General features: G+C 42.6%; 1 protein-coding gene across 2 annotated transcripts; it reads left to right on the forward strand.

The window, feature by feature from the left end:
- Positions 1-1,025: 1,025 nt before the first annotated feature.
- LOC116464115 (serine/threonine-protein phosphatase 4 regulatory subunit 1-like) lies at positions 1,026-20,987 on the forward strand. Of its 2 annotated transcripts, XM_032147383.2 has the most exons (14): positions 1,026-1,135; positions 1,930-1,995; positions 3,626-3,784; positions 4,394-4,578; positions 5,648-6,117; positions 8,170-8,363; positions 11,272-11,367; positions 12,096-12,281; positions 12,539-12,700; positions 13,627-13,727; positions 15,685-15,805; positions 16,593-16,727; positions 19,142-19,283; positions 20,044-20,987. In XM_032147383.2, exons 1-14 carry the CDS (start codon positions 1,040-1,042, stop codon positions 20,199-20,201), a joined length of 2,271 nt encoding a protein of 756 aa, XP_032003274.2. In that variant the 5' UTR covers positions 1,026-1,039; the 3' UTR covers positions 20,202-20,987. The 2 variants fall into 2 exon arrangements, with proteins under 2 accessions (XP_032003274.2, XP_058290964.1); XM_058434981.1 differs by lacking the exon at positions 3,626-3,784 and having other exon boundaries at positions 1,032-1,135.
- Positions 20,988-21,564: the final 577 nt, after the last annotated feature.

Raw genomic sequence — 21,564 nt, forward strand, 5'->3', positions numbered from 1 at the left:
GTAGATTACTTTGGGCAATGTGGTCATTTTTATGATATTGATTCTTCTAATCCATGAACATGGGCTGTATTTACATTTGTTTGTGTCATCTATGATTTCTTTCGGCAGGGTTTTGTAGTTCTGTTTGTAGAGATCTTTTACCTCCTTGGTTAAGTATTTTATTTTTATTTTTCATAGCTATTGAGTTCTTGATTTGATTCTCATCTTGCTCATTGTTCGTATAAAGCAGTGCTACTAATTTGTATACATTGGTTTTATAGCCCAAGACTTTACTGAATTCATTTATCAAATCTAGGAGTCTTTTGGAGGAGTCTTTAGGGTTTTCTAGGTATGAGATCATATCATCAGCAAACACAGCTAGTTCCTTTTTTCTGGTTGGGATGCCCTGTTTTCTTTCTCTTGTCTGATTGCTCTGGCTAGGACTTCTACCTGTTGCTTTTGCTTGAGGTCTAGCTACCCTGCATAGCCATGTAGAACGGGAAGTACCCTCAGGCAAAAAGCAGCATAAATGCAAAATTTAATCTTTTTTTTTTTTTTTCTTGTAAGGGTCTACTCTTTAGTTTCTCCAGACTGTGATCATTTTCCAGTGCTTACCATGTCCTGCTGTCACTGGATGTCTCACCTCCCCACTGTTTGTGTTTAGTCATGCTATTTAACCTCCTGCAGCATTTCCCCAACTGGAAACATGAGGATAAATAATGCCCATGTCATAGGATTCTTGGGAAGGTAAAATGAGCCAATGCACACATATTTTTGTTTGTTTGTGTATTGGGCACAAGGTGGGGACCTGGCAGATGGTAACTCTTGAGCTTCAGACAAACAGTTATCTGAGTCAAACTGGAGAAATGTTGGGCCTTCTGTTGATCTTATAACTTGACAAAACTCAAAAGAAGGTGTTTTTTATTTTTCCTTCTTAGGTATGTTGGGAATATTTTGAATATTGGCTTTTGGAATATATCTTTAGTGCTACATGTGACTTACATGCTTGGCATTTTAAATGATTCGTTTTTTTTTTTTAAATTTATAGATAATCTGCAAAATGGCTTCAATGCTGAGTAAGAGTACAGTCGAGCGCCTGCTACTCCCCCGATTCTGTGAACTGTGTGGTGATGGGAAGCTCTTTCAAGTTCGGAAGGTAGGAATGTAAGAATTCCAAAACTCCTAAAAGTTCAAAATTGATTTCTCTAAAGTTTTTGGACTTCTTCAGTAGACATAGTCTGGGGGAAAAATGTGTCCAGTGTGAACCATGTAAGGAAAATATCTGAACAGTGTTGCCAGTTTTTCCTGCAGGTAGGAAATGCATAGAGACCTGGAGATAAGAGTCTGTGTGACTAGACCTGTCGCTCTCAGGCACAGGGTGAGTTAGGGGACCTTGCTGGTTTATGGTTAGATGCCCAGGCTTGCAAGGTCTTTGATTATCTGTGGTGATTTGATCCAGAACCTTCTTATCTTTGCTATACCTTCCAACCCCAAATTCCCTTTTAGTCACTTGTCACTTGGTTGTCAAATCCTTCCTTTTGAAGTCTGTTACCATCCCTCCCTAAACAGCCTCATCCTGCACCTTGCTGTGTAACTGGCCATCACCCCTCTGGTCTCTGTTGATGATACACAGGCAGGACAGCAGGTCTTCTTTACCATGCAGGGAATGTTAAGGGGCCTCTCTTTTGCCTTATTGCTAACATGCATTCTCTATCAAGATCAATTAGGAGCCAGAAAATCTTAGAATTTGGCACCTTCTTGTAAATCTTCTGTTTTTGATGCAATGGAGGCACCTGGCATTGTGCTGTATGGGCGATGGGCTTGGGAAAGGCTTATTAGCTGCCTGACTAGAGGGGTAATTGCTCTCAAAGTTCCTGCTTGTCAGTTTTTACAATTTGTTAAGACAAAAAGAAAGATAAGAATAATAGATATGCCTTTTGCCTTTTTAAGGTTTGTGCTGCAAATTTTGGTGACATTTGTCATGCTGTTGGACAAGAAGCCACTGAGAAATTTTTGGTATGTGACATTTTGGCCCATTGTAATTGTTGATTTGCTTCTTAATGCACTTTCAAATCACTTAAGTTTTGGATTTATGAATGGCAGCTCAATTTTGCATTTGTTAATTTCAAATTTCATAACTTCTGAAGCTAACATTTTCCTAAGCATTAGGTAGCTGGTCTGTGGAATGGGCTGGAAGCAACCCCCATCTTTTTTCCTGTGGGCTTGGCTGTCTCCTCCTTACAAGTCACTTTTCCCTGCTTTCTTCTCACTGTCCAAGCTGCTGTCTCTCTTCTCTCTCTGCTCTTTCTAGAACACCACTCTACCACCTCACTCCTGGGCCTCAAAACCGTTGGGATTTTTTTCTTGGTTTACAGGTTAAAATCTAGAGCCTTCTGGGCCTTCCAGGTCCCTTCGTAGATGCCTTTTCTGCCTCACCTCCAGTCCCCTTTCTCAGTTCTGAACACTACCCTGGCCTTGGTGGGTCTCACCTCTGGCTATATATCTGAAGCCTGGGGAGGGCCCAGCCATCTGCATTTTTGATAAAGTCCCACATGATTCTGATGCATAGCAGAGATCCACTTCCCTAAGCAGCCAGGTGACTTCAGCATCCTTGAGACTTTAGGCTATTTTACATTAGGATATTAAAAACAAAGCCCTTTTAAAGGATACACTTTAAAAGGGGATGTAATCATGACCTTTATAGAGATATGAAATGAACATATTTCAAAGATTTTATTTAACTCATTTATTAGTGAGGAAAACCAGTAAGATATTACAGCCGGTTTAATGGAGAACTCAAAGTACTCATTTATAGTCAGCAAGGAATATCGAAGTGAACTTACAAATGAATTCAAAACTGGTCAATATCCAGGGTGATAATTGATTGCATTTCACTGGACACAATTTGCATTTCTGTTGGCAGGAATTATTTGCATTACTATCAGGTTTTAGCAACCTACCTTCTGTCACTTCAGAGTTGTAAAATAGCTAGGCAAAGACAGTGATACCTGGGTGGGTGAGTTAGTTGGGACATCTACTGTTTCAGAGTCTTTCACAATCTTCTCTACAATTCACATAACAAATATCAGTCATTCTGCCCTTTTTGGGGTTTTCTCTATTATCTGTTAAAGGTAACCAAGTCATTTACTAAAATTAGGAGGTAAAAGAAATGTTTATTTCTTCCACTTCTCATAATATCTGTTTGTTTCAAATGATTCCTTTTAGACCAGTATGTATTTTCCTTTTCCTTGTCATTAATTTCTGCATATGCCTTCACTACTTTATTAAAATAGGTTCCAGCACTTTGGGAGGCCGAGGCGGGCAGGTCACCCGAGGCCAGGAGTTCGAGACCAGCCTAGCCAACATGGAGAAACCCCATGTCTACTAAACGTACAAAAAAATTAGCCGGATGTGGTGGCACATGCCTGTAATCACAGCTACTTGGGAGGCTGAGGCACAAGAATCGCTTGAACCTGGGAGGCGGAGGTTGCAGTGAGCCGAGATCGCACCACTGCACTCCAGCCTGGGCAACAGTGAGACTCTGTCTCACAAAAATCAATCAATCAATCAATCAATCAATAAAAACAGGTTCTGCTTTTCCTCAGGGTCTCCAATTGGAGTAGCACTCTTTTGTTTGTTTTGGCAGCTCCCAAAGTTCTTTGAGCTCTGCTCTGATGCTGTTTGGGGCATGCGGAAAGCCTGTGCGGAGTGCTTCACGGCTGTGTCGCACAGCTCCTCCCCTGGGGTCCGCAGAACCCAGCTCTCCCCGCTCTTCATCAGACTTGTCAGCGACCCCTGCCGATGGGTGAGTGCCAGCAGCCCTGTCTAGACACTGGCCTCTGTTGACCAACTGAACAGCTACGTCTGGCTTCCAGGCTGGGATTCACTTCTGGGCTCGTAACTTTGTATTTTGTCCCTTCAGTTACTGATTGCCATAATCACATTTAGACCTTGTGAGGTCTCAGGGAAACTAAGATCTCAAAGGCTTGGGGTGAATTAAGAAGGTGAGGTACACCGTACCATTTATAGTGAATGAATATCATGAAAATCATAATTGAGAAAGAAAAAACGATGTAACTGAACTGTTACCTTTTCTGTTGCTATCATAAACGTGGCTGTAATGATTAATAAGGCCTGTTCAAATACTTGATATAAAATGTATTATTCATATAAAATTAATATTCTGGAAGAATGAAAACAGTATAATGGGGCTAAATTTTTTCCTTACTTTCTGTTGAATAATAGTATTTGGAATTTAAGGAATGCGTTAGAAAGCAATAAATCTCCATAGATGTAATGTGGTGGAGAGTAGCTTGTGTGGTGTCCAACCATCTGTTGCAGCCTGGGCTCAGGCCTGGCCACCACCGCTGGCCGATGCTGCGTTCATTCACTGCACTGTTCTCTCTGGCTCCAGGTGCGCCAGGCTGCCTTCCAGTCCCTCGGCCCCTTCATTTCCACCTTTGCAAACCCCTCCAGGGCTGGCCTTTATCTTCGAGAGGATGGCACCTTGAGCATCTGGCCACTCACCCAGGATTTGGACACTGGTTTTGCCTCTGGCTCACCTGCTCCCAGCAGTGGTGGTAACACTTCTCCTGCCAGGTATGCTCTGGCTAGGGTCACTACCAGGACCCTCGATGTACCTTAAGCACCCACCTAAAATTTCAGCAATTATCTTGTCTCGAGTTTTAGTAGTTACCTTCTGGGCAAGATGGAATATTAGAGCTTTAATTATGTAAAGAAGCAAAAAGTAATTGCAATAATGATTTTGAAACATGACTACTGGGTTATAAATAATGAAGCTACTGTGTCTCCTAAATTTAGATAAAATATTCATTGAGATTAGTGATTAAATAACCTATAAAGAAAATTTTCTCTTACTTTTTGATGAATGAAGTTCTCTGGGTAATTTACTTAGGGAAAAATGTGAAGTCTCCCAAATGTACTTTTTTGGAGGTTGGGTTACATGTACATAAAGGCGACACTCCTGACCAACAGTGGTAGACCCTCCAGTGTTTGCTAGTATGGCGCTGGATCTTGGCTTTGTCATGTCTTTCCTTTGAGGCTGATGTGTATACACCAACCATCCTATTTGAGGTCGTTTGTAAACATCTCTCCATTGTTGCTAGCATGCAGGCGTGTGAGAGTGGGTAACTGATGCCTCACAGAATACAAATCCCTCCGAGGTTGGCCCATCCTCCCTCCATCCCTCTTCCATCAGAGTTCATTGAGCTCCTGCTGTATGGCAGGCCCGTGGGCAGTGTCTTCCTCAAGACCTCAAGGTGGTTAACAAATAGCCAGCTCTTACCAGTTTCAGCGCCTTTTGTTTTCTAATGCCTGCCCCCTGGTGGAGGTACTCATGAGCAGGAAATGGGTGAAATGTACCAAAGGTGCTCCAGCAGAAGTCCAGGCCTGCTCAGCCCTGGAGTATAGTGGAGAGAACGGCTGAACTTTCAAGTGGTGTTTTCAGTGCCCATCATACTCCCGGCGGGGCAGTGGGGGTTGACAAACCTCTTATCCTCTCGTGAGATTTTAGTCAGCTGACACCAGGAGACACACAGAGGGGCCAGTGGTCAGCTAGGAAGTAGAGGACTCGGTGAGGATGTGGTTCTCGTGTTTTTCCCTGTGACTTTCAGTCTGTTACACAGTATTAAAAGTTTGCTTCCCTCAGTTTAACTAGTTCAGCAAAGCCTGTGCAGAGGGAGCCAGAGCTACCCGTGGAAGGCACCTCAGCGAAAACCAGTAATTTCATGCACATCAGTAGCTCCTCTGATGGCCCAACGGAAAACCCTGTGGAAAGCTCTGTGTCGGCTGGAGCTGAGTTGACCAGGCTTTCCCCAGAGACCGGCGCCTTCTCAAAGCTTTCTGACATTAACAACCTCCCCATCAGCAGCTACCCTGGATCAGATTCCTGGGCCTGCCCAAGGAGCACTGAGGATGTGTTCAATCATTTTCTTTATTGGCGAACTCCTTTCCCTGACATAAGCAAGGACTTAGAGCTGCTTCTGAGTGAGTCTGGGCCTCAGGAGGACGACTGCAGCAGACCTGGGGTTGTGCACAACAGCTGTGTGGCCCGGAGTGAGATTCAGAAAGTCCTTGATAGTTTGCAGGAGCATCTGATAAATGATCCAGATGTTCAAGGTAAATGTTGCTCATTGTCATTAAAGAGAAGATGGGATGTTTCTGTGTCATGTGTTGCATTTCTTCCCCAGGCATGTGTACTGACGCATGTGCATATGGACCTGTATTCATTTACACTGTATACACATTGAGAGGAGAGACTTGTTCAGTCTCAGTACAGCTCGAAAAGTCAGAAATACCTCTGTGAAGGTATCTATGCAATGATTTTGCTTTCTAATTTTGCAGATGGACGTGCACAGAGTCTGAAGTCAGTTCTAATAGGAAAGTGGATAGTTTGTGGGCATATCTGTAGCAGGGGAAATTTTATTAGCTCCTTAGACACACTCTTACATCATCTCCCACGTAGAATGCCCTTTCTAGTTATGAACAGCCAAGGATTGCCTCCTTTTGGAGCCTATTAATGCAGCCCTTAGCTAAACTTTAAGGTTCTTGTCTTTGTACAGGAAGGAAAAGCACAACTACTTCTTTGGGGTATTTTTCATTTTATGACTCGTGCTCCCACTGAGCATCTGATCGGGGATCTGGACCTTGCAATCCATATCCCATTATCGTGATCTTCCTTCTCTGCACAGTGCTATATTTGTATTCTTCCTGGCATTGGAGAAATTGGAAAAAAACATCACTTGCTGCTGTTGCTGGGCAGAGATTTGTGAAGCTTTCGGGAAGGGAACTGTGAAAATTCAGTTAGCCCTGTGATTATCCTTTATCCTTAGATTTATGAAGGAAATTAAATCAATGTTTGCTGAAGGAATGGGCACACGTAACATATCACTTGTAATAGCTAGAGACAAAGGTCTGTTTTTGGAAAACACATTACTGAGCTGCCTGAATCCCCGTGTAAGAGCTGGACTGGGGGCTGGGCAGTGATGACTGTGGCCCCTGAGGCCCTTGTGATGTGGTTAAGGGGATTGTGCAGGCAGCCACCGTGTGGGGCATGGCGAGGGCCGGGAACGGAGGGGATGCGATGTGTAGAGGACATATCTGGGAGAGACCTTACAGAGCAGGTGACATTTGGCCTGGGCTTTAGAGATTGGCTGAGAACCCACCATTCAGAGAAGTCAGGGGATGAGTTTCAGAGGGTTCTTTCAGTTCCCTGAAATCATTATTTGTAAAATCTTACATGTTTGTGCATGCTTAATTTCTTTGTAAGACAAGGCCCATAGGTTTCTTCAGAGCTCAAAGGGATCTATGATCCCAGAAGATCTAGAAATAAGTGATTCATTTTGTTTGTGAACTGGCCATGGCAGGCAGGAGATGTCACTCAGGCCATTGGGAAGGGCCTGGTGTGTAGCACTGGAGCAGTGGGGCCTGTCCTGGGCACAGCGCAGAGCCAGCTACAAGCTCTCAGTGTTTTGATGAATGTTGGAGTCCACCAAATTTAACTAATAGAAGCAGGATGCAGGAAGTAGTGTGTGTGTGTGTGTGTCTTTTGGGAGGTTGGGGACACTAAAACATTCAGTTTATTTTTACAGAAAGGTATGTGAAATATGTGATCTTTACTGTTCAGATAATCTCAAACCGTCATACTCTGGACAGAAAGAATGGGCAGCCTTTGGGGCTTGGTGAGTGAGAGCATTACTCATCTGTGTGTAAATGGATGTATTCATGCATGGGTGTGTGTGTGCACATGTACGAATGTGTATGTGAGCAAGTAGCCATCCTGCTTCATAAATGGGGGAGCGGGATACCCTTCACTGAGTTGTTGGGCCTCCCAGTCGTCCTTGCTCAGCGATACCATGCTGTCTTTCTGTGAATCATGGTGGAGTCACTTGGGTTTTTCCGAATTGAGACTTTTCAAGTTCAGGTTTGATGTTCTGTGCGTGGCTGGCATTTAGTTGAAATAGTTATTGTTAGTGGCCGGAAATATCACCACCTTGCTGAGAGCTTGTCTTGAGACTCCAGAGCATTGTCACTTTGGAACAGATATGTGTCACTGTAGTATACCCACACCATGTAGCTTAGTGCAGACTATGTTGTTTTGAAGACTTCTCTGAAGTAAACCCCCACAAGCCAAATAAAGTTGTTAATTTCTTGAAACTTCTCTTCCTACAGCTCAAGTTCAGGTATTATCCGCTGCACTGAGAGCTGCACAGCTTGACTCCGTGAATGAACCCAAGAGCAAGCCAACAGCAGGCCTAAATGAAGTGTCCATTTCACATCCCAGCTCTGCCGCTGACAATCAGATCACTCTGGCAGCCTCATCATCTCAGAATGAGCTCTTTGTGGCCAGGATATTACAAAGCCCAGTAAGTATTTGCCCTATCCCTCAGCCACCGAGGATGTGACAGAAATCACAAAGCAGCATTTTCTCTTATTAATATATCCCAGCAGAGATGATAAATGGCAAATTTCATTTTATTCTTAAGGTCATGTTTTGGATAACTAGACAACCAATCAATCAGGTGATTGATAGTGCCGATGTGCTCCCACGAAGACGGGTGGGCACAGAAAGTACCTTCCCTCTTCTCCAGAGATGACAAGAACTTCTTCTTTGGGGAGATTAACCATGTAAATGCTCTGTGTCACTGCTAACAGACATCGACATCTTTTAATAATAGTGGAGGGTGAATTCAGGCAGTTCCTGGAATTTCAAGTGGACGAGGCCTCCGAGAGCAGCCGTCACACCAGCCCCCCATTTGGTAGGTGCTCTGGCATACGTGGATGCTCCAGTGCTGGTCCTGGCATGCTGTTTCTCAGAGGAGAGCTTTTGAAAAAAGCACCAGTGACCCCCTTCCTCCTGTGGGTGGAACCAGCCCCTTGTGAGACCACGGCCCCAAAGCTAGAGTGAGGAGGGGCCCATGATTTATTTCTTCAGGTTTCTCCAGAAGCTTGGGTCAACCCCTTGTAGCTGGAGGTTCTTGAGCTGTCCTAGTTTCTACTAAGCTTCCACTTGGACCACTTTAAGTTGGGGTCTTCCACAGGTAGGGGGGCAGAATGGAGGATTAAAATGAGGGAGGGGTCTGTGTTCATACAGTCATTAGGATAGCACTGTGTCGTTATCATGCGCCATGATGGATAATCTCTTCAATCTCATGGTCTCCAGGGCCTAAATACCAATTGTTTCTCTCTTCATACAGTTTATAATTTGATTTCAGTGATTAACTTATCACGTCCCTTAACCCCTTAGGCCTGCTGTAATAAAGCAAAATAAAACATTTTAAAACTCAAACATAAAATGTGTAGGAGTTGGTTATCTGTGATTAATAAGAAACGGGGTGATATCCTCTTCTGCTGGTTTGTTGCTAAAAATATTAGCAAGAAAGCTCATTATTGTCAACTTTGTTACCTAGAGTACAAAAGTTGCAAGTGTTAAGTAGAAGGGTGTGACCACATTTACCTTGGTGGGGATGTGATAGTATTTGGACTTCTTTATCATAGAGGTGAAAAAAACCAGGAACAGATTCCTCCAGGCTGGGGCTTTTGAGTTGCGGCTTTAAAAGGGTTTGTGTAATGGGGCCTTTGTTTTACGGTGTGGGAGGGCAGAGCCCTTGAATTTGTGGCTTGACTCCAAGGTCCTAGTGGGATTAATTAGGATGCTTCCTGTTGCAAAAGAAGGGAAAGGAAATAAAAAACTCCAAGAACCATGAGGAAAATGTTCTCTTGCACAAGACAAGAGGAAGAAGTGCTGTAGTTGGGCAGCTTCTGGGCTGCTAGACTCCATACCTTTGGTGCTGATCTGTCCACCCTTCCCCTCTGCTGTGGTGGCTCTTGTCAGCATGAAATGCCTGGTGGAAGGCGGGGCCTGTGTCTTCCCACTTGTCTCTTTTGAAGAACAAGGACACCCCAGGCGGGAAACCACCTCCCTGCCCTCTCCTTCTGCCTCCCTCTTCCTGGCCACAGTCACAGAGTGCATTCATGGGTTGAGCATGGTGAACTGGGCGGAAACATGGGAGCCCCCTGAACGGAGTCGGGATCCTGCTAGAAAGAGGCTGCTGGATGCTGAGTGGTGGGTGCACAGGTAGCCAGCCAGCATGGTGTCCCACTGGGGTTTGGGGAACTCACAATACCTTCTGGGGGTGCCATAACTTGTGGTGATTTGCTTAAGCCTTGATTTGGCTCCTGGATTAAGTGCTGCACATACGCTTGCACTGAAGACTTTGGAATAAAATTAATTTCTAAAGGGATAATAGTGATTCTGATGACACATCTTGTTACTATATGTGAATTTATTAACTTGGAGAAATTGAGGTCTTAGGTTTTTATACCAAAATATTTCTGTTTTATCATGTCCTCTGTTAAAATAAACAGTACATATCAGTGAAAACCTTGGGAATTGAAGGTTTTGGTGGCGTGCCTCAGAGCAAACGAAGCATCTATCGGTGTGTTAATCGACTTTCCTGGATCATATATTGAGCTGATTTGTCAGAATCCATTAAGCTGGTAGACAGTATGACATTTCAAGTGCAAGTTGGAAATCCATGTTATGGTTGAAGGAGAAGGTCAGGTCCATCTCAGTTAATGTTAATCAATGATCAGAGACCAAAATGTCACCATTGAATGTTCTTGTTCATTTTAATTGTTTACCTAATGTAAAGGTTTATCAGCAAACATTAGGAGTGTTTGTACATGTGAAAATCTAGGACAATTTTCTGAGTAAATACTCCTGTATCAGCCACATCTTTTCTCTCAGATTCATTGGGTTCCCCAGCCCCCATCCTCTTTCAGGGACCCACCATTGCTGCAATCCCTGATGACCAAGAAATGCTGGCGGTGCTGGCTCTACCATTTCTTGCAAACCTCACCCTTCTGGAGTAGTCTGTGCCTTAAACATGTGAATATTACTTAAAGGTGTTGGTTAGCCATACCAGGGAGTCCCTAGGGCATCAGGAATAGTGGATGCAAACTTACAGGGTTGCTTCTCACTGCTTTCACTTTAGCCTTTGTATTTCTGTAAGGACCTCCAGCAGTCTTGAAATTAAAATGTATGAAATCAATTTTCCTTAGCACTTAAAATAACTGGTTTATACAGTATCATATGTAACTGTGCAAATGTAATTTTTAACATCTGGAAAGATACCATTGACTTCAAGGAAAGCTTTTGCCTTGGCTTACAGAAGTAATTTCTGGCATTGAAAAAGGACTCTTTGAAGGGAGAGTGACAGGACAGCTGCTTCCTTTGGAGCAAATTGGTAACGTGTCCAATCAACTCTGTAGGATCCAAGTGAACCCAGAAATGGAACCAGTGACCATCTGGAGACTGACCAGAAGCAGGATCCCACCCCACTTGAAGAGAATAAATCTAAATTACAGGTTCGTTTCTTGGGGGGTGGAAGAAAAGGCAACTCAAAACTGTATATTTTCTTAAAGTTAACTTTAAGAATTGGAACCAAATATTTTTTCTTCCATCAATATTGATTACATATTTTAATTCATATTTTGTGTTGCTAATATAATTGTAAAAAATTAATTGTAAGGTAGTGTTTAAGCTTCTGAACAATCTATAATAGTGTTTTTAATAAAGCAAATTAATATGAGAAAAAATAGGACATCTAACACTGATTTGATTGAGTGCTATCTCAATCAAACACAGTCAGACGTAGGCGTGATTATCAGAATATAAGGTCTCAGGTGCTATCTCAATCAAACACAGTCAGACGTAGGCGTGATTATCAGAATATAAGGTCTCAGGTGCTAGGTTCTTGGGGCAGTTGTAAGAAAAGAGAAGCCAGTCTCCATTCTCAAGAGCTGGATGTACCAGCCTAAGCAGACATTGCTGTCTAGACTGTCCTCTGTGATATCAAATATTGTGCCAATCTTGAAAAGATGAGTTCTGGGTGTTGCTTTCACTTCAAGCAAAATTGAAAACCCACTCTCTGGAGAAAACAGAGTTGGCAATCCGAAGCCCTTTGAGTTTAGGAAGGCCTCCTGTTCCTCTCACATTTGTGCTTTATTGTTTTCACCTCTAAACTCCAAACTCCTTGTTTTTCATGAGTATTTTCCTGCACTCACGGTGGCCTCCTTTCTCTCTCATTTCCCAGGATGTAATACCTCAGCCGCTGCTTGATCAGTATGTGTCCATGACTGACCCAGCTCGAGCCCAGACTGTCGACGCTGACATAGCCACACACTGTGCCTACAGCCTCCCAGGGGTGGCACTGACCCTAGGCAGGCACAATTGGCACTGCCTGAAAGATACATACGAAACACTGGCTTCTGACGTACAGGTAAAAGCCTTTTCAGAGGCACGTGCAGAAAGAGGGTGGGTCATTCATTAGGGAGAAAAGGGAAGCTGCAGCAAGGTTTATTGACCTGAATTTTCTGTGGATGCAAATTGGCATGTTTACTGGTCTCTGATGAAATAACGCTTTAAGTGGCCAACACCTGGCAGTATTCATTTTGCTCCAAAAATGCCATGTAAGATACGGAAGAGGTTGAATTGCACTTGCTTGTCATGATTCGTATGTCTGCTATGCACCCCTAGTGGAAGGTACGGCGAACCCTAGCCTTCTCCATTCACGAGCTGGCTGTGATTCTTGGGGATCAGTTAACAGCAGCTGACCTGGTGCCTATCTTCAATGGATTTTTAAAGGATCTAGATGAAGTGCGAATAGGAGTTCTTAAACACCTGTATGATTTTCTAAAGGTAGGAAAAAGGGTTAAAAGCAAAAAACAAGCCTCCTCTCTCCGAATCAAATTTGTGAAGCCCTGGATGTCTATGGTGTCAGTGAAAAAAACAATGCAGTTGTTTAGGTTTCTTTAGCTGAAATGTACCATCCATAATCTTAAAGTGGATGTTCTTTCAGTGATGGGTAAATATTTTAAACTTTTTCTCCTAATTTTCCTGTCCGTTAGAGTTTTAATTCTGTGGAAGATGGTAGACACAAAGCCTAGCACACTCTTTGCAAAAGAAGAAACCAAGGCCCCCAGGTAGTGACCTGACTTGCCCAGAAGTCACCCAGGGGAAGAGCCTGGGCTGAAGTCCAACCTCTGTTCTGCATGAAGCACTTTTTCTGCAAGTCGCTGCTGCTTCCCTTCTGGCTTCCCCCTACCCCCCCAAAGGAATGATGACTATAAAAACAAGAGTTTAAAAATGACCTAGAGAAACTAATTACTCTCATCCACATGACCAAGAGCTGCCCTTCACGGACTCTGGTGTGCGCTGCTCCAGCTGAGTCTCTCCTCTCCTGGTGCCGAGCAGCAGCCTCGCTCCCTGGGAAGCGGCACTGGCACGCTGTCTTCCAAACGCACACAGACTGGGCTTTTGTTTGTTTGTTTTTTTGTTTTTAGGTAGGAAATTACTAAAGCAGGAAGACCTCAGGGGCATTCAGAAATACATAATAAGCACATGTCCTAGCCAGGGGAAAAGGTTGGAGGCGTTCAGGGATGCATTTGATGTCAGTGTACAGCAATGTTCATTCACAGCCATGCTGGGTGATAGACTACGAGGTGTAGGGGAAATGCAAAAGTTCTTGCCAGTGACAAATGTATAATCGGAAGTGGAATAAAAGGGGGCATTTGGGGTCATTTTGAAGGATTATACATGTTTATATATACATTTTTAAAAAATAGTTGCTTCATGAAGACAAGAGGAGAGACTATCTTTATCAGCTTCAAGAATTTGTAGTGACTGATAACAGCAGGAATTGGAGGTTTCGATATGAACTAGCAGAGTAAGTAAAAACATATTTGGGGATATGAGAAAGCAAACTAGATGGAATAAATCTTAATTTTCTTACCGTGTAATTGATTTCTAAAGCAGCAGTAATAGTGTTCTTTTAGATAAAGAGATTATGTTTTTATTAAGGTATAAACAGAATTCCAAAAACCCTAAGTTACAAATACCACAGTCTCCCGGGAGACATTCATTTTCAGATGAAGACAGGGCTTGAGTCACTTTTGAATTAGAGTGTTCTGCTGTTCTAGAAGGCAATTTATTTGAACCAAATAAAAGATGAATCACCCACTCTTCAGTATTTTCCTATTAATCGGAGCAGTTTTTGCCAGAGCCTTCCTGAACATTCTGAGTGTGGTCCTCTCCGTAGGGTACAGCATGCCTAATGCCCTTTAGCTACTGTGGGATACAGGAAGGGGTCTAACCCAGATGAGATGATTATGAAACAAAAAGGTCCCCCAAGGTGGCTCCTATCTGCACATCATTTTGTGCCTGAAGGAGTTATTTAATTCTGTCTTGAGCTGGCAAAAGGAATGTTCCAGGCTTTAGTGATGATGAAAGGGTGGAAGCATCAGTTTAAATAACTCCCCTTCCTAAGGTATATAATGTGCCTTTCACGGTGTGGAGGGAATTTGTTTGTGGCAGTTGTTGTTTGGGTCTTAGTTTTCACCTTGTTTTCATTTCGGTGTCTTTAGTTTTCATTTTTCTCATCCACAACTAGAAATCTCTCAAATAATTGTCTTCCCTGAATAAATTCATCAGGCTTTTGCAGCTATTCAGGATATGATTTGGCTGATGCCAGGGGCAAACCGAAAGCCTTTCTCTTTGCTGTGGTCTTTAATCATTCTGCTTAATTTGAGAGATTGAGGTTTCAGTCATTTTACCATGTTCCCAGCATCCTGTTCTGAGTCGAGAAAAACAGGCCCACGTTTTCCATGAAAGCAGTGCGACCTCTAGCGGCGGCGCATGGGAAGTAGGCGCGCTCGGTGCCCAGCGGGGCTTTCGTGGGTGGTTGCGCGGCCCCAGTGCCCGACCGCGTTATCTAGCCCCCTACGCGCCCTATCTCCCATCTCCCGGCTTATTGAAGCCACAGCGACTGATATGAATTCTGTGCTCCAGTGCCCATGATATTGGTATCATGTTTTTGAAAACGGTGCTTTTTGATATGAAAGTATTCACCAGCACTCCGGGCTTCTGGTTCTAACTTCCTCCCCATCTCTTTTTCATTTCCTTTCCTTGCCTGGATGAAAGCAATGTCATTTATTTTCGTGCCCTTCTCCCCATCCCCATTTAGAAAGTAGTGAAAGCTTTGGTAGTGGGTTTTCGCAGCCAGCCGTCTCCTGCATGCTTTTGTCTTTCGGAGTAAGGAGCACGCGCTCCCAGTTCTCTCCAAGCGGACCTCGCTGCAGTGAAACCACCTCGTGCTGCCAAGAGCCGCGAGCAGGCGCATCCGGTTCGGTTTGCAGTGGGAGAAACGCCGGGGCGGTCGTGCAATCTCAGAGTGTTCACTTGATCTGTTGACCTTTGTGAACTTCAACATTCTGGCTATTTTTATGTTATCTGATTTTTAAAGTTTTATGTGCTTTTCAACTGATAACCTAAAATTGAAATATTAAATCTGTATTCATAAATTTCTCAGCCTCTGTTTTGCAGAGTTCATTTCCTTTTTGTTTGATTTGTATGTGTGTGAGATGAAGAATTAAAATTTTGTTCACATTTTTTTTTTGCATGGTCATTTTACTCAGCTTTCTGCTGTTGGCATTTTACTGAAGACCGAAATCTTGCTAGGTCTTTTGCTGTTCATTTCCTAGCCTGGCTATTTTTATCTGTAAGATGAAATGACAGTAAAAAGAAATCAATACGTTTTTTTTTTTTTGCCCCAAAATTTTTTTGCCCCAAAATAATTTGTTGTTGTTGTTGTTGTTGTTGTTGTTGTTTTTTCCTTTTAATTTCAGACAACTGATACTGATTCTGGAACTCTATAGTCCCAATGATGTTTATGATTACCTAATGCACATTGCCTTAAAGTTGTGTGCAGATCAAGTTTCTGAAGTTCGGTGGATCTCCTTCAAACTAGTAAGGAATCAGGGCATTTGCTCTGTGATGTTTACAAATAGGAATGTTGATGTATCTTCCATTTTAACTCTTTTAATTTTTCTGGGCTTAATTTGTCAGCTAACCTATGGAACTAGCTTTTAAAATTTGAAATTAGGAACTATATTATAGTTTTATCAATTTGTAGGATAGCTTTTGTTGTTAAGTTATATGTTTCAGTGACGGAAATTGTGGAGTAATCCTTTCATATATGAAACCCTTTAAGCAATAGGTTAGTGTTTTTAAAATACAGGTTGATTTACAGCTTGGTTTTGTAGAAAAATATTTAGTGAGCAAAGACTCTGCTATAGAAAAGCTGATCCTGTTTTTTAAGTGGGCTTTATACCAGCTGAATACTGATGAAAAAAATCACATTTGACAATATTGATTTTAAGATACTCTGATGGTATTAAAATTTTATAAAAATGACATGTTCTGAAAGGTAATGATTTAGTTATTAAGCAAGGGGACATGCTCTAAAATTTGGAACCTTAGGATTAAGAATGTATTTTTCTAATGTCAGTCTCCTTTTAAATTTCATTTTTATGAAGGGTTTTATGTGTATGTGTGTGTGTATTGCCATATATTTAAACATCTTTTTTCTCTGTGTTCTAATGATGACCGCGACAAAAATTACTTTCTCCTGTGCTTATAAATTCATTTTAAAGGTGGAAGGGTGCATAAAAATGTCTAGTTTCCGTGTAGAGTAGTATTCATAATTCAAATAGATGGCAGCATTTTAAATGTGCTCTTCTAATATTTTTCACAGGTCGTGGCAATTCTGCAGAAGTTCTATTCCAACAGTGAAAGTGCATTGGGGTTAAATTTCATCAGTGAACTCATCGTAAGGTTCCGGCACTGTTCTAAGTGGGTTGGAAGGCAAGCTTTCGCTTTCATTTGTCAGGTTAGCAAGACCCGGGGAGGGATCTACCCTGGGTAACATCTGCCATATGATGAAATCAAGTTCACCAGACAGAATCTCAGCCCTGGAGCACTAGCCAGGAACTGAGGAATTAGTTCACCTAGCCCTGTTATCTCACAGGACATTGGGACCAACCCAGTGTGGTGAAGGGACTTGCCCAGGGTTACCCCACTGGCATACTCATTCGCCACATAGCTATTGATTGAGTACCTACCATGGTCCAGACAGTTTCTAGATGCTAAAGATAGAGTGAACAAGCCTCTGCTCTCCAACACTTCCATCCAGTGAGGTAAGGGCCAGGCCCACAGTCCACTCCTGCCCTATCCAGGTCTGTGTCCACCACTACACCTCACCTTAGCCAGTGGCTTTGGAAGGAAGGCAGGATGAAGAATTGGGCAGTGGGTTAGGGCAGAGACTTTAACCTCTTTAGAGTAGGTATGTAGAGTTCGTATCATCCTGTCCAGCTCCTCAGATTGCCCTCTCTACTCAGCCTCTTGGAAATGAGGGTGTGATTTATGTTTGCCTAGGGGCAATGGCAGTGATAATGGCTGCCATTTCTTGAATACCTCTTGTGTGCCAGGTATCACATCACACATTTAATTCTCTAATAAAAGGTAATGTGTCATGGTGGGCACCTTTAATCCCAGCTACTTGGGAGGCTGAGGCAGGAGAATCGCTTGAACTCGGGAGGCGGAGGTTGCAGTGAGCTGAGATTGCACCACTGCACTTCAGCCTGGGCAACAGAGTGAGACTCCATCTCAGGGAAGAAGAAAAAAAAAAACAACAAGAGGTAATGTGTATTGAGCATGGCATACCCATTTACCTTTAGACCAGCTCTTTTAGGTGAAACATTTGAAGCCCAGAGAGGTTAGGTCACTTGTTCAAGATCACACAGGAAGTGTAAGCCCATGATTTTTTTTTCTGCTAAAGTATTGTTTTAAACATTTTAATTTTCATTACTCACGTTTTCAAGCATAAACAAAGGTAGAGGGATTGCTGTAATGAACCTCTGTGAACCCGCCACCCAGCTTTGTTGATAGTACAGTGAAGCCGTGGTTGGGACCGTACCTGACCCCACACCACAAAGCCCCCTTTCTCTCCCTGATGACCACGGGCACCAGAGGACTCACCAGCGCCCCCTGTTGGACCAGTGAGACATTACAGGAGTGCTTTGGCAGCCCACTCTGAGAAGGGCAGTGAATGGCGGAGTGAACAACAAACTCACAGACTCACAAACTCACAGACGGCACAGACTTTTGTGAAGGAAGAGTCAATGTTCCAAATCAATTTGCGGAGAAAGCTTAAAGGAAATATTTTTTGCTTTTATTTTTAAATTCTTTATCTGAGATTTAGAAAGTCTGAAATAAACAAAAGGACTCTTGGGACTGGGGGAAGGGTGGGAGGGGGTGAGGGGTAAAAGACTACACATTGGGTGCCGTGTACACTGCTTAAAGGAGCCCAGGAATATGTGCCTGCCTTCTGTTGTCATGGGCTTCCGTGGGCTGATAGAGCTGAGCTACCCAGCATGGCGCCTGGCACCTAGGGAACACTGGCAGCCACTGCCACAGCGCCCATCCACCACGACACAAATTACCCTGGCATAGAAGAGCCACAGGAGTTAGAACCCACACTTGGGCTCGCAGTCCCCCCCCCTGCTGCCACAGGAGTTAGAACCCACACTTGGGCTCACATCCCCCCCCCCCCGGTTCCACTGGTGGTTATGAGACCTGTGGGTGTCACCACCACATTGGAAATGAGTTTTTTTTACCCGTAAAACTAGGCTGATTTTGAATTCCAGGGCTAGTCCTGAGAATTGAGTGAGAGAATACATGTAAAGTCTTGTAAGTGGAGAAGTTATATGCACATGCTGGGAATGACTACAGGACTGGCGTTTACTGATTGTTTACAGAGGTCTGGGCATTGGGTTATGGTTTGGGATTTGACTGTCACTTGACAGCCACGGCTGCTGTGAATGACAGAGGTGAGGTTCTTGACCCTTCCTTACTGGTCAGCTGTATGCGGTGTGGTGGTATTGTCCTAGATGTTTTGCATAACAGACCCGTCATCATACAGATGAGGGAACTGAGGCTCAGAAAGGCTAAGCCGCTTAACCGGAAGTCACACAGCTACTAAGATGAAGTTAGGTTTTGAATCTAGACTTTTCTGACTCCTAAGCTCACCAGATCTTAACCTACTTGGAACCCACTGCTTGGTAATGGATTATAATAAAATATTAACTGTGTTTCTAACCAAATGCAGTGCTTGAGATTTAAAAATTCACACACATGCCTCAAACCTACAGATTCTGAAATGACTTCTTTGGGATTAAAGAAGTGTATGTTTCTAGAAGACTGCTGGAAAACATCACTTCTTTGGCTGTGACTTTCTTGGAGCAGGCAGTGGTGAGCAAGGAGTGTGTCCCCGTGGACCAGTTCGTGGAGCACCTGCTTCCCAGCCTCCTGAGCCTCGTGTCAGATCCTGTGCCCAACGTGAGGGTTCTGCTAGCCAAGGCCCTACGGCAGATGCTGTTGGAAAAGGGTAGGTGGAGCACTTTTCAGAACTTACACATTTCGGGGCAACTCCACCAGCTGTTAAAGGCCACAACTAGATTTCCTGCAGGAAACTGAGGCAGGTTGTGTGACAGCACGCTTAAGGTTTATTATGTAAATCAATATATTAACTTTTATGCATCATTTTACGTTATTTATAAAATGACTAAGGAAATGAATGTAATTTGGTCTTCATACTTAATAAACATACGCTAAAATGCAAAATATTACATAGCTTTCCAGAAATGAGGGAAATTGATAAATTTTGAGTTATGACATGAAAGATTATGAAAGGTAGCAAACGTAAGCCTTAACTGCTATTACGTTTTAATGGTATTAACTTTGTGGTCAGTTAGAAAACATTTGTAACCCAACTAGTGGGTTATTTACACCTGGACAGGACTTAATAAAAGCTTTGTGTTTCTTGGATAGTTTATTTCTACACCACACATACAAGAAAATATCTTGAACTCTGCCCTACATGTACATTTCTTGCCACTGCACCCCCTGCCCCACCCTACCTACAACCTGCTCCTGCTCTGCACATTGCCATTTCTTTTGTATCGCAGGAAAAAAGATAGTTACTATAATTTTTAAAATATGCGTAACTGTTGGGAGTCCATCTTTAACATTTTAGAAATACTCTTTGATTTATTGTCCTGACATGTGGCTAACAAAAAACAAAACCGAGTGTGTTTTGAACATTGTTCATGGCTTACCTGATTCAGACTCATGGTTTCTCTCTTTAGCATATTTTAGAAATGCCGGTAACCCTCATCTTGAAGTCATTGAAGAGACCATCTTAGCATTGCAGTCAGACCGGGACCAAGATGTTTCCTTTTTTGCAGCCCTAGAACCAAAGCGGCGGAATATCATAGACACTGCTGTACTAGAAAAACAGAATTAACTGCTCCGTGATGAGTTGCAATCTGATTATTTCATGCTTGGCACATATGGCTTACCATAACTTGAAGGGGAACTGATTGTATTATACCAGCTGGGGGAAATTTTGGAACTTTTCATACTGTGCACTCAGTCACTGATGCCTTTTCCATCTGTACCCCGAAGGGACTGAACCTGATGGGGGCTTTTTCTAGATGGCTGAGCCATCCTGATCAAGCCTGATCAGTAAGTCTGTGGAAAGATTGCAGACCAGGTGGCTCACTGGGCACTGGAGCCTCTGAACCATCAGGCTGCCTGCCAGCAAGTTCTTTTCTCCATGGCAGACTGTATGATATGAAGTCCCCCCAACCCTCGCCAAGTAAAGTAGTTTATTAGAAGCTCTGAAGTCTTTAATAGACCTGCATATTTCCTTCCCTTATGATTTCCTATATAGTTTATGGTGTTATATTTTATTTTTAACTGAAATACTGTACATATGTAAATAACTCTTGACAGGAAGAAAATATATTAATGTAGTATTTGCCCCTATCAGTGAGCTGAACAAATACATCATTTAAATCTATGCTCCACTTTGAGTTGCTACAAATATCGTTCAATTTATTTTTGAAAAATGTGATAAAGAAATCTAAAGAATGATTGATGGCAGTCTTTCTAATATTGTGCCTTTGTTATAAACTACTTGGAACTTTTCCTCAGGCACTCACTCCTCCCCGCCTGACAGGAACTGCCTCCATGAAGATATGTGTTGGCCTTTGATAGAGGCATAAAGCTGAAAGATTTTTCATTTTTATATGGATATGCTGTCATATGTTTAAGAACTTGAGAGGGAAATGGATAACTGAGGTTTTTCCATTTTTATATGAATATGCTATATGTTTAAAAACTTGGGAGGGAAATTGATAACTGAGATGCATGGATATTGACTTTATATCTAATGCTTTAGAATCTTAACCAAAAAAAGGAAAACCCAGTTCTGATCAGAACCTGCCCACAAGTTCTACGCACCTGTGACTTTGGGGGTCAAATTATATACTCTTCAAGTTGACTTAAGTACACATCACTTAGATTTCATGCATTTCAAATTTAGACTAAGAGAAAGATACTCTATAATTTAACCAGGTTTTTTAAATCAGTAATTTAAGATTTTCTAACCATTTGAACAAATTTTACGTACATGTATGCACATGTCATTTTTCGTATTTCTATTTTTATGTTCTCAAAGGTAGGATAAGGGAAGGAAGGAAGAAACAGCCGATTTGGGGTTCAAGAGCTAGCTCTGCTAAGGGCTTGTAAGCTATTTCTATTTTGCCCTTTGGTCTTTTTCTTGTTTGTCTTGTCTTTATTTTTTAATGAAATTTTTGAAGCTA

The sequence above is a fragment of the Hylobates moloch genome, unplaced genomic scaffold (genome assembly GCF_009828535.3).
Source record: "Hylobates moloch isolate HMO894 unplaced genomic scaffold, HMol_V3 SCAFFOLD_188, whole genome shotgun sequence".
Classification (NCBI taxonomy): Eukaryota; Metazoa; Chordata; class Mammalia; order Primates; family Hylobatidae; genus Hylobates; species Hylobates moloch.

Coding starts and splice junctions, on each gene's coding strand:
- LOC116464115 (XM_032147383.2), top strand. CDS start 1,040: ATGGCTTCAATGCTGAGTAAGAGTACAGTCGAGCGCCTGCTACTCCCC. Junction 8,364..11,271: donor CCAGGATATTACAAAGCCCA/GTAAGTATTTGC, acceptor TCAACTCTGTAG/GATCCAAGTGAACCCAGAAA. Junction 13,728..15,684: donor TTTCGATATGAACTAGCAGA/GTAAGTAAAAAC, acceptor TTTTAATTTCAG/ACAACTGATACTGATTCTGG.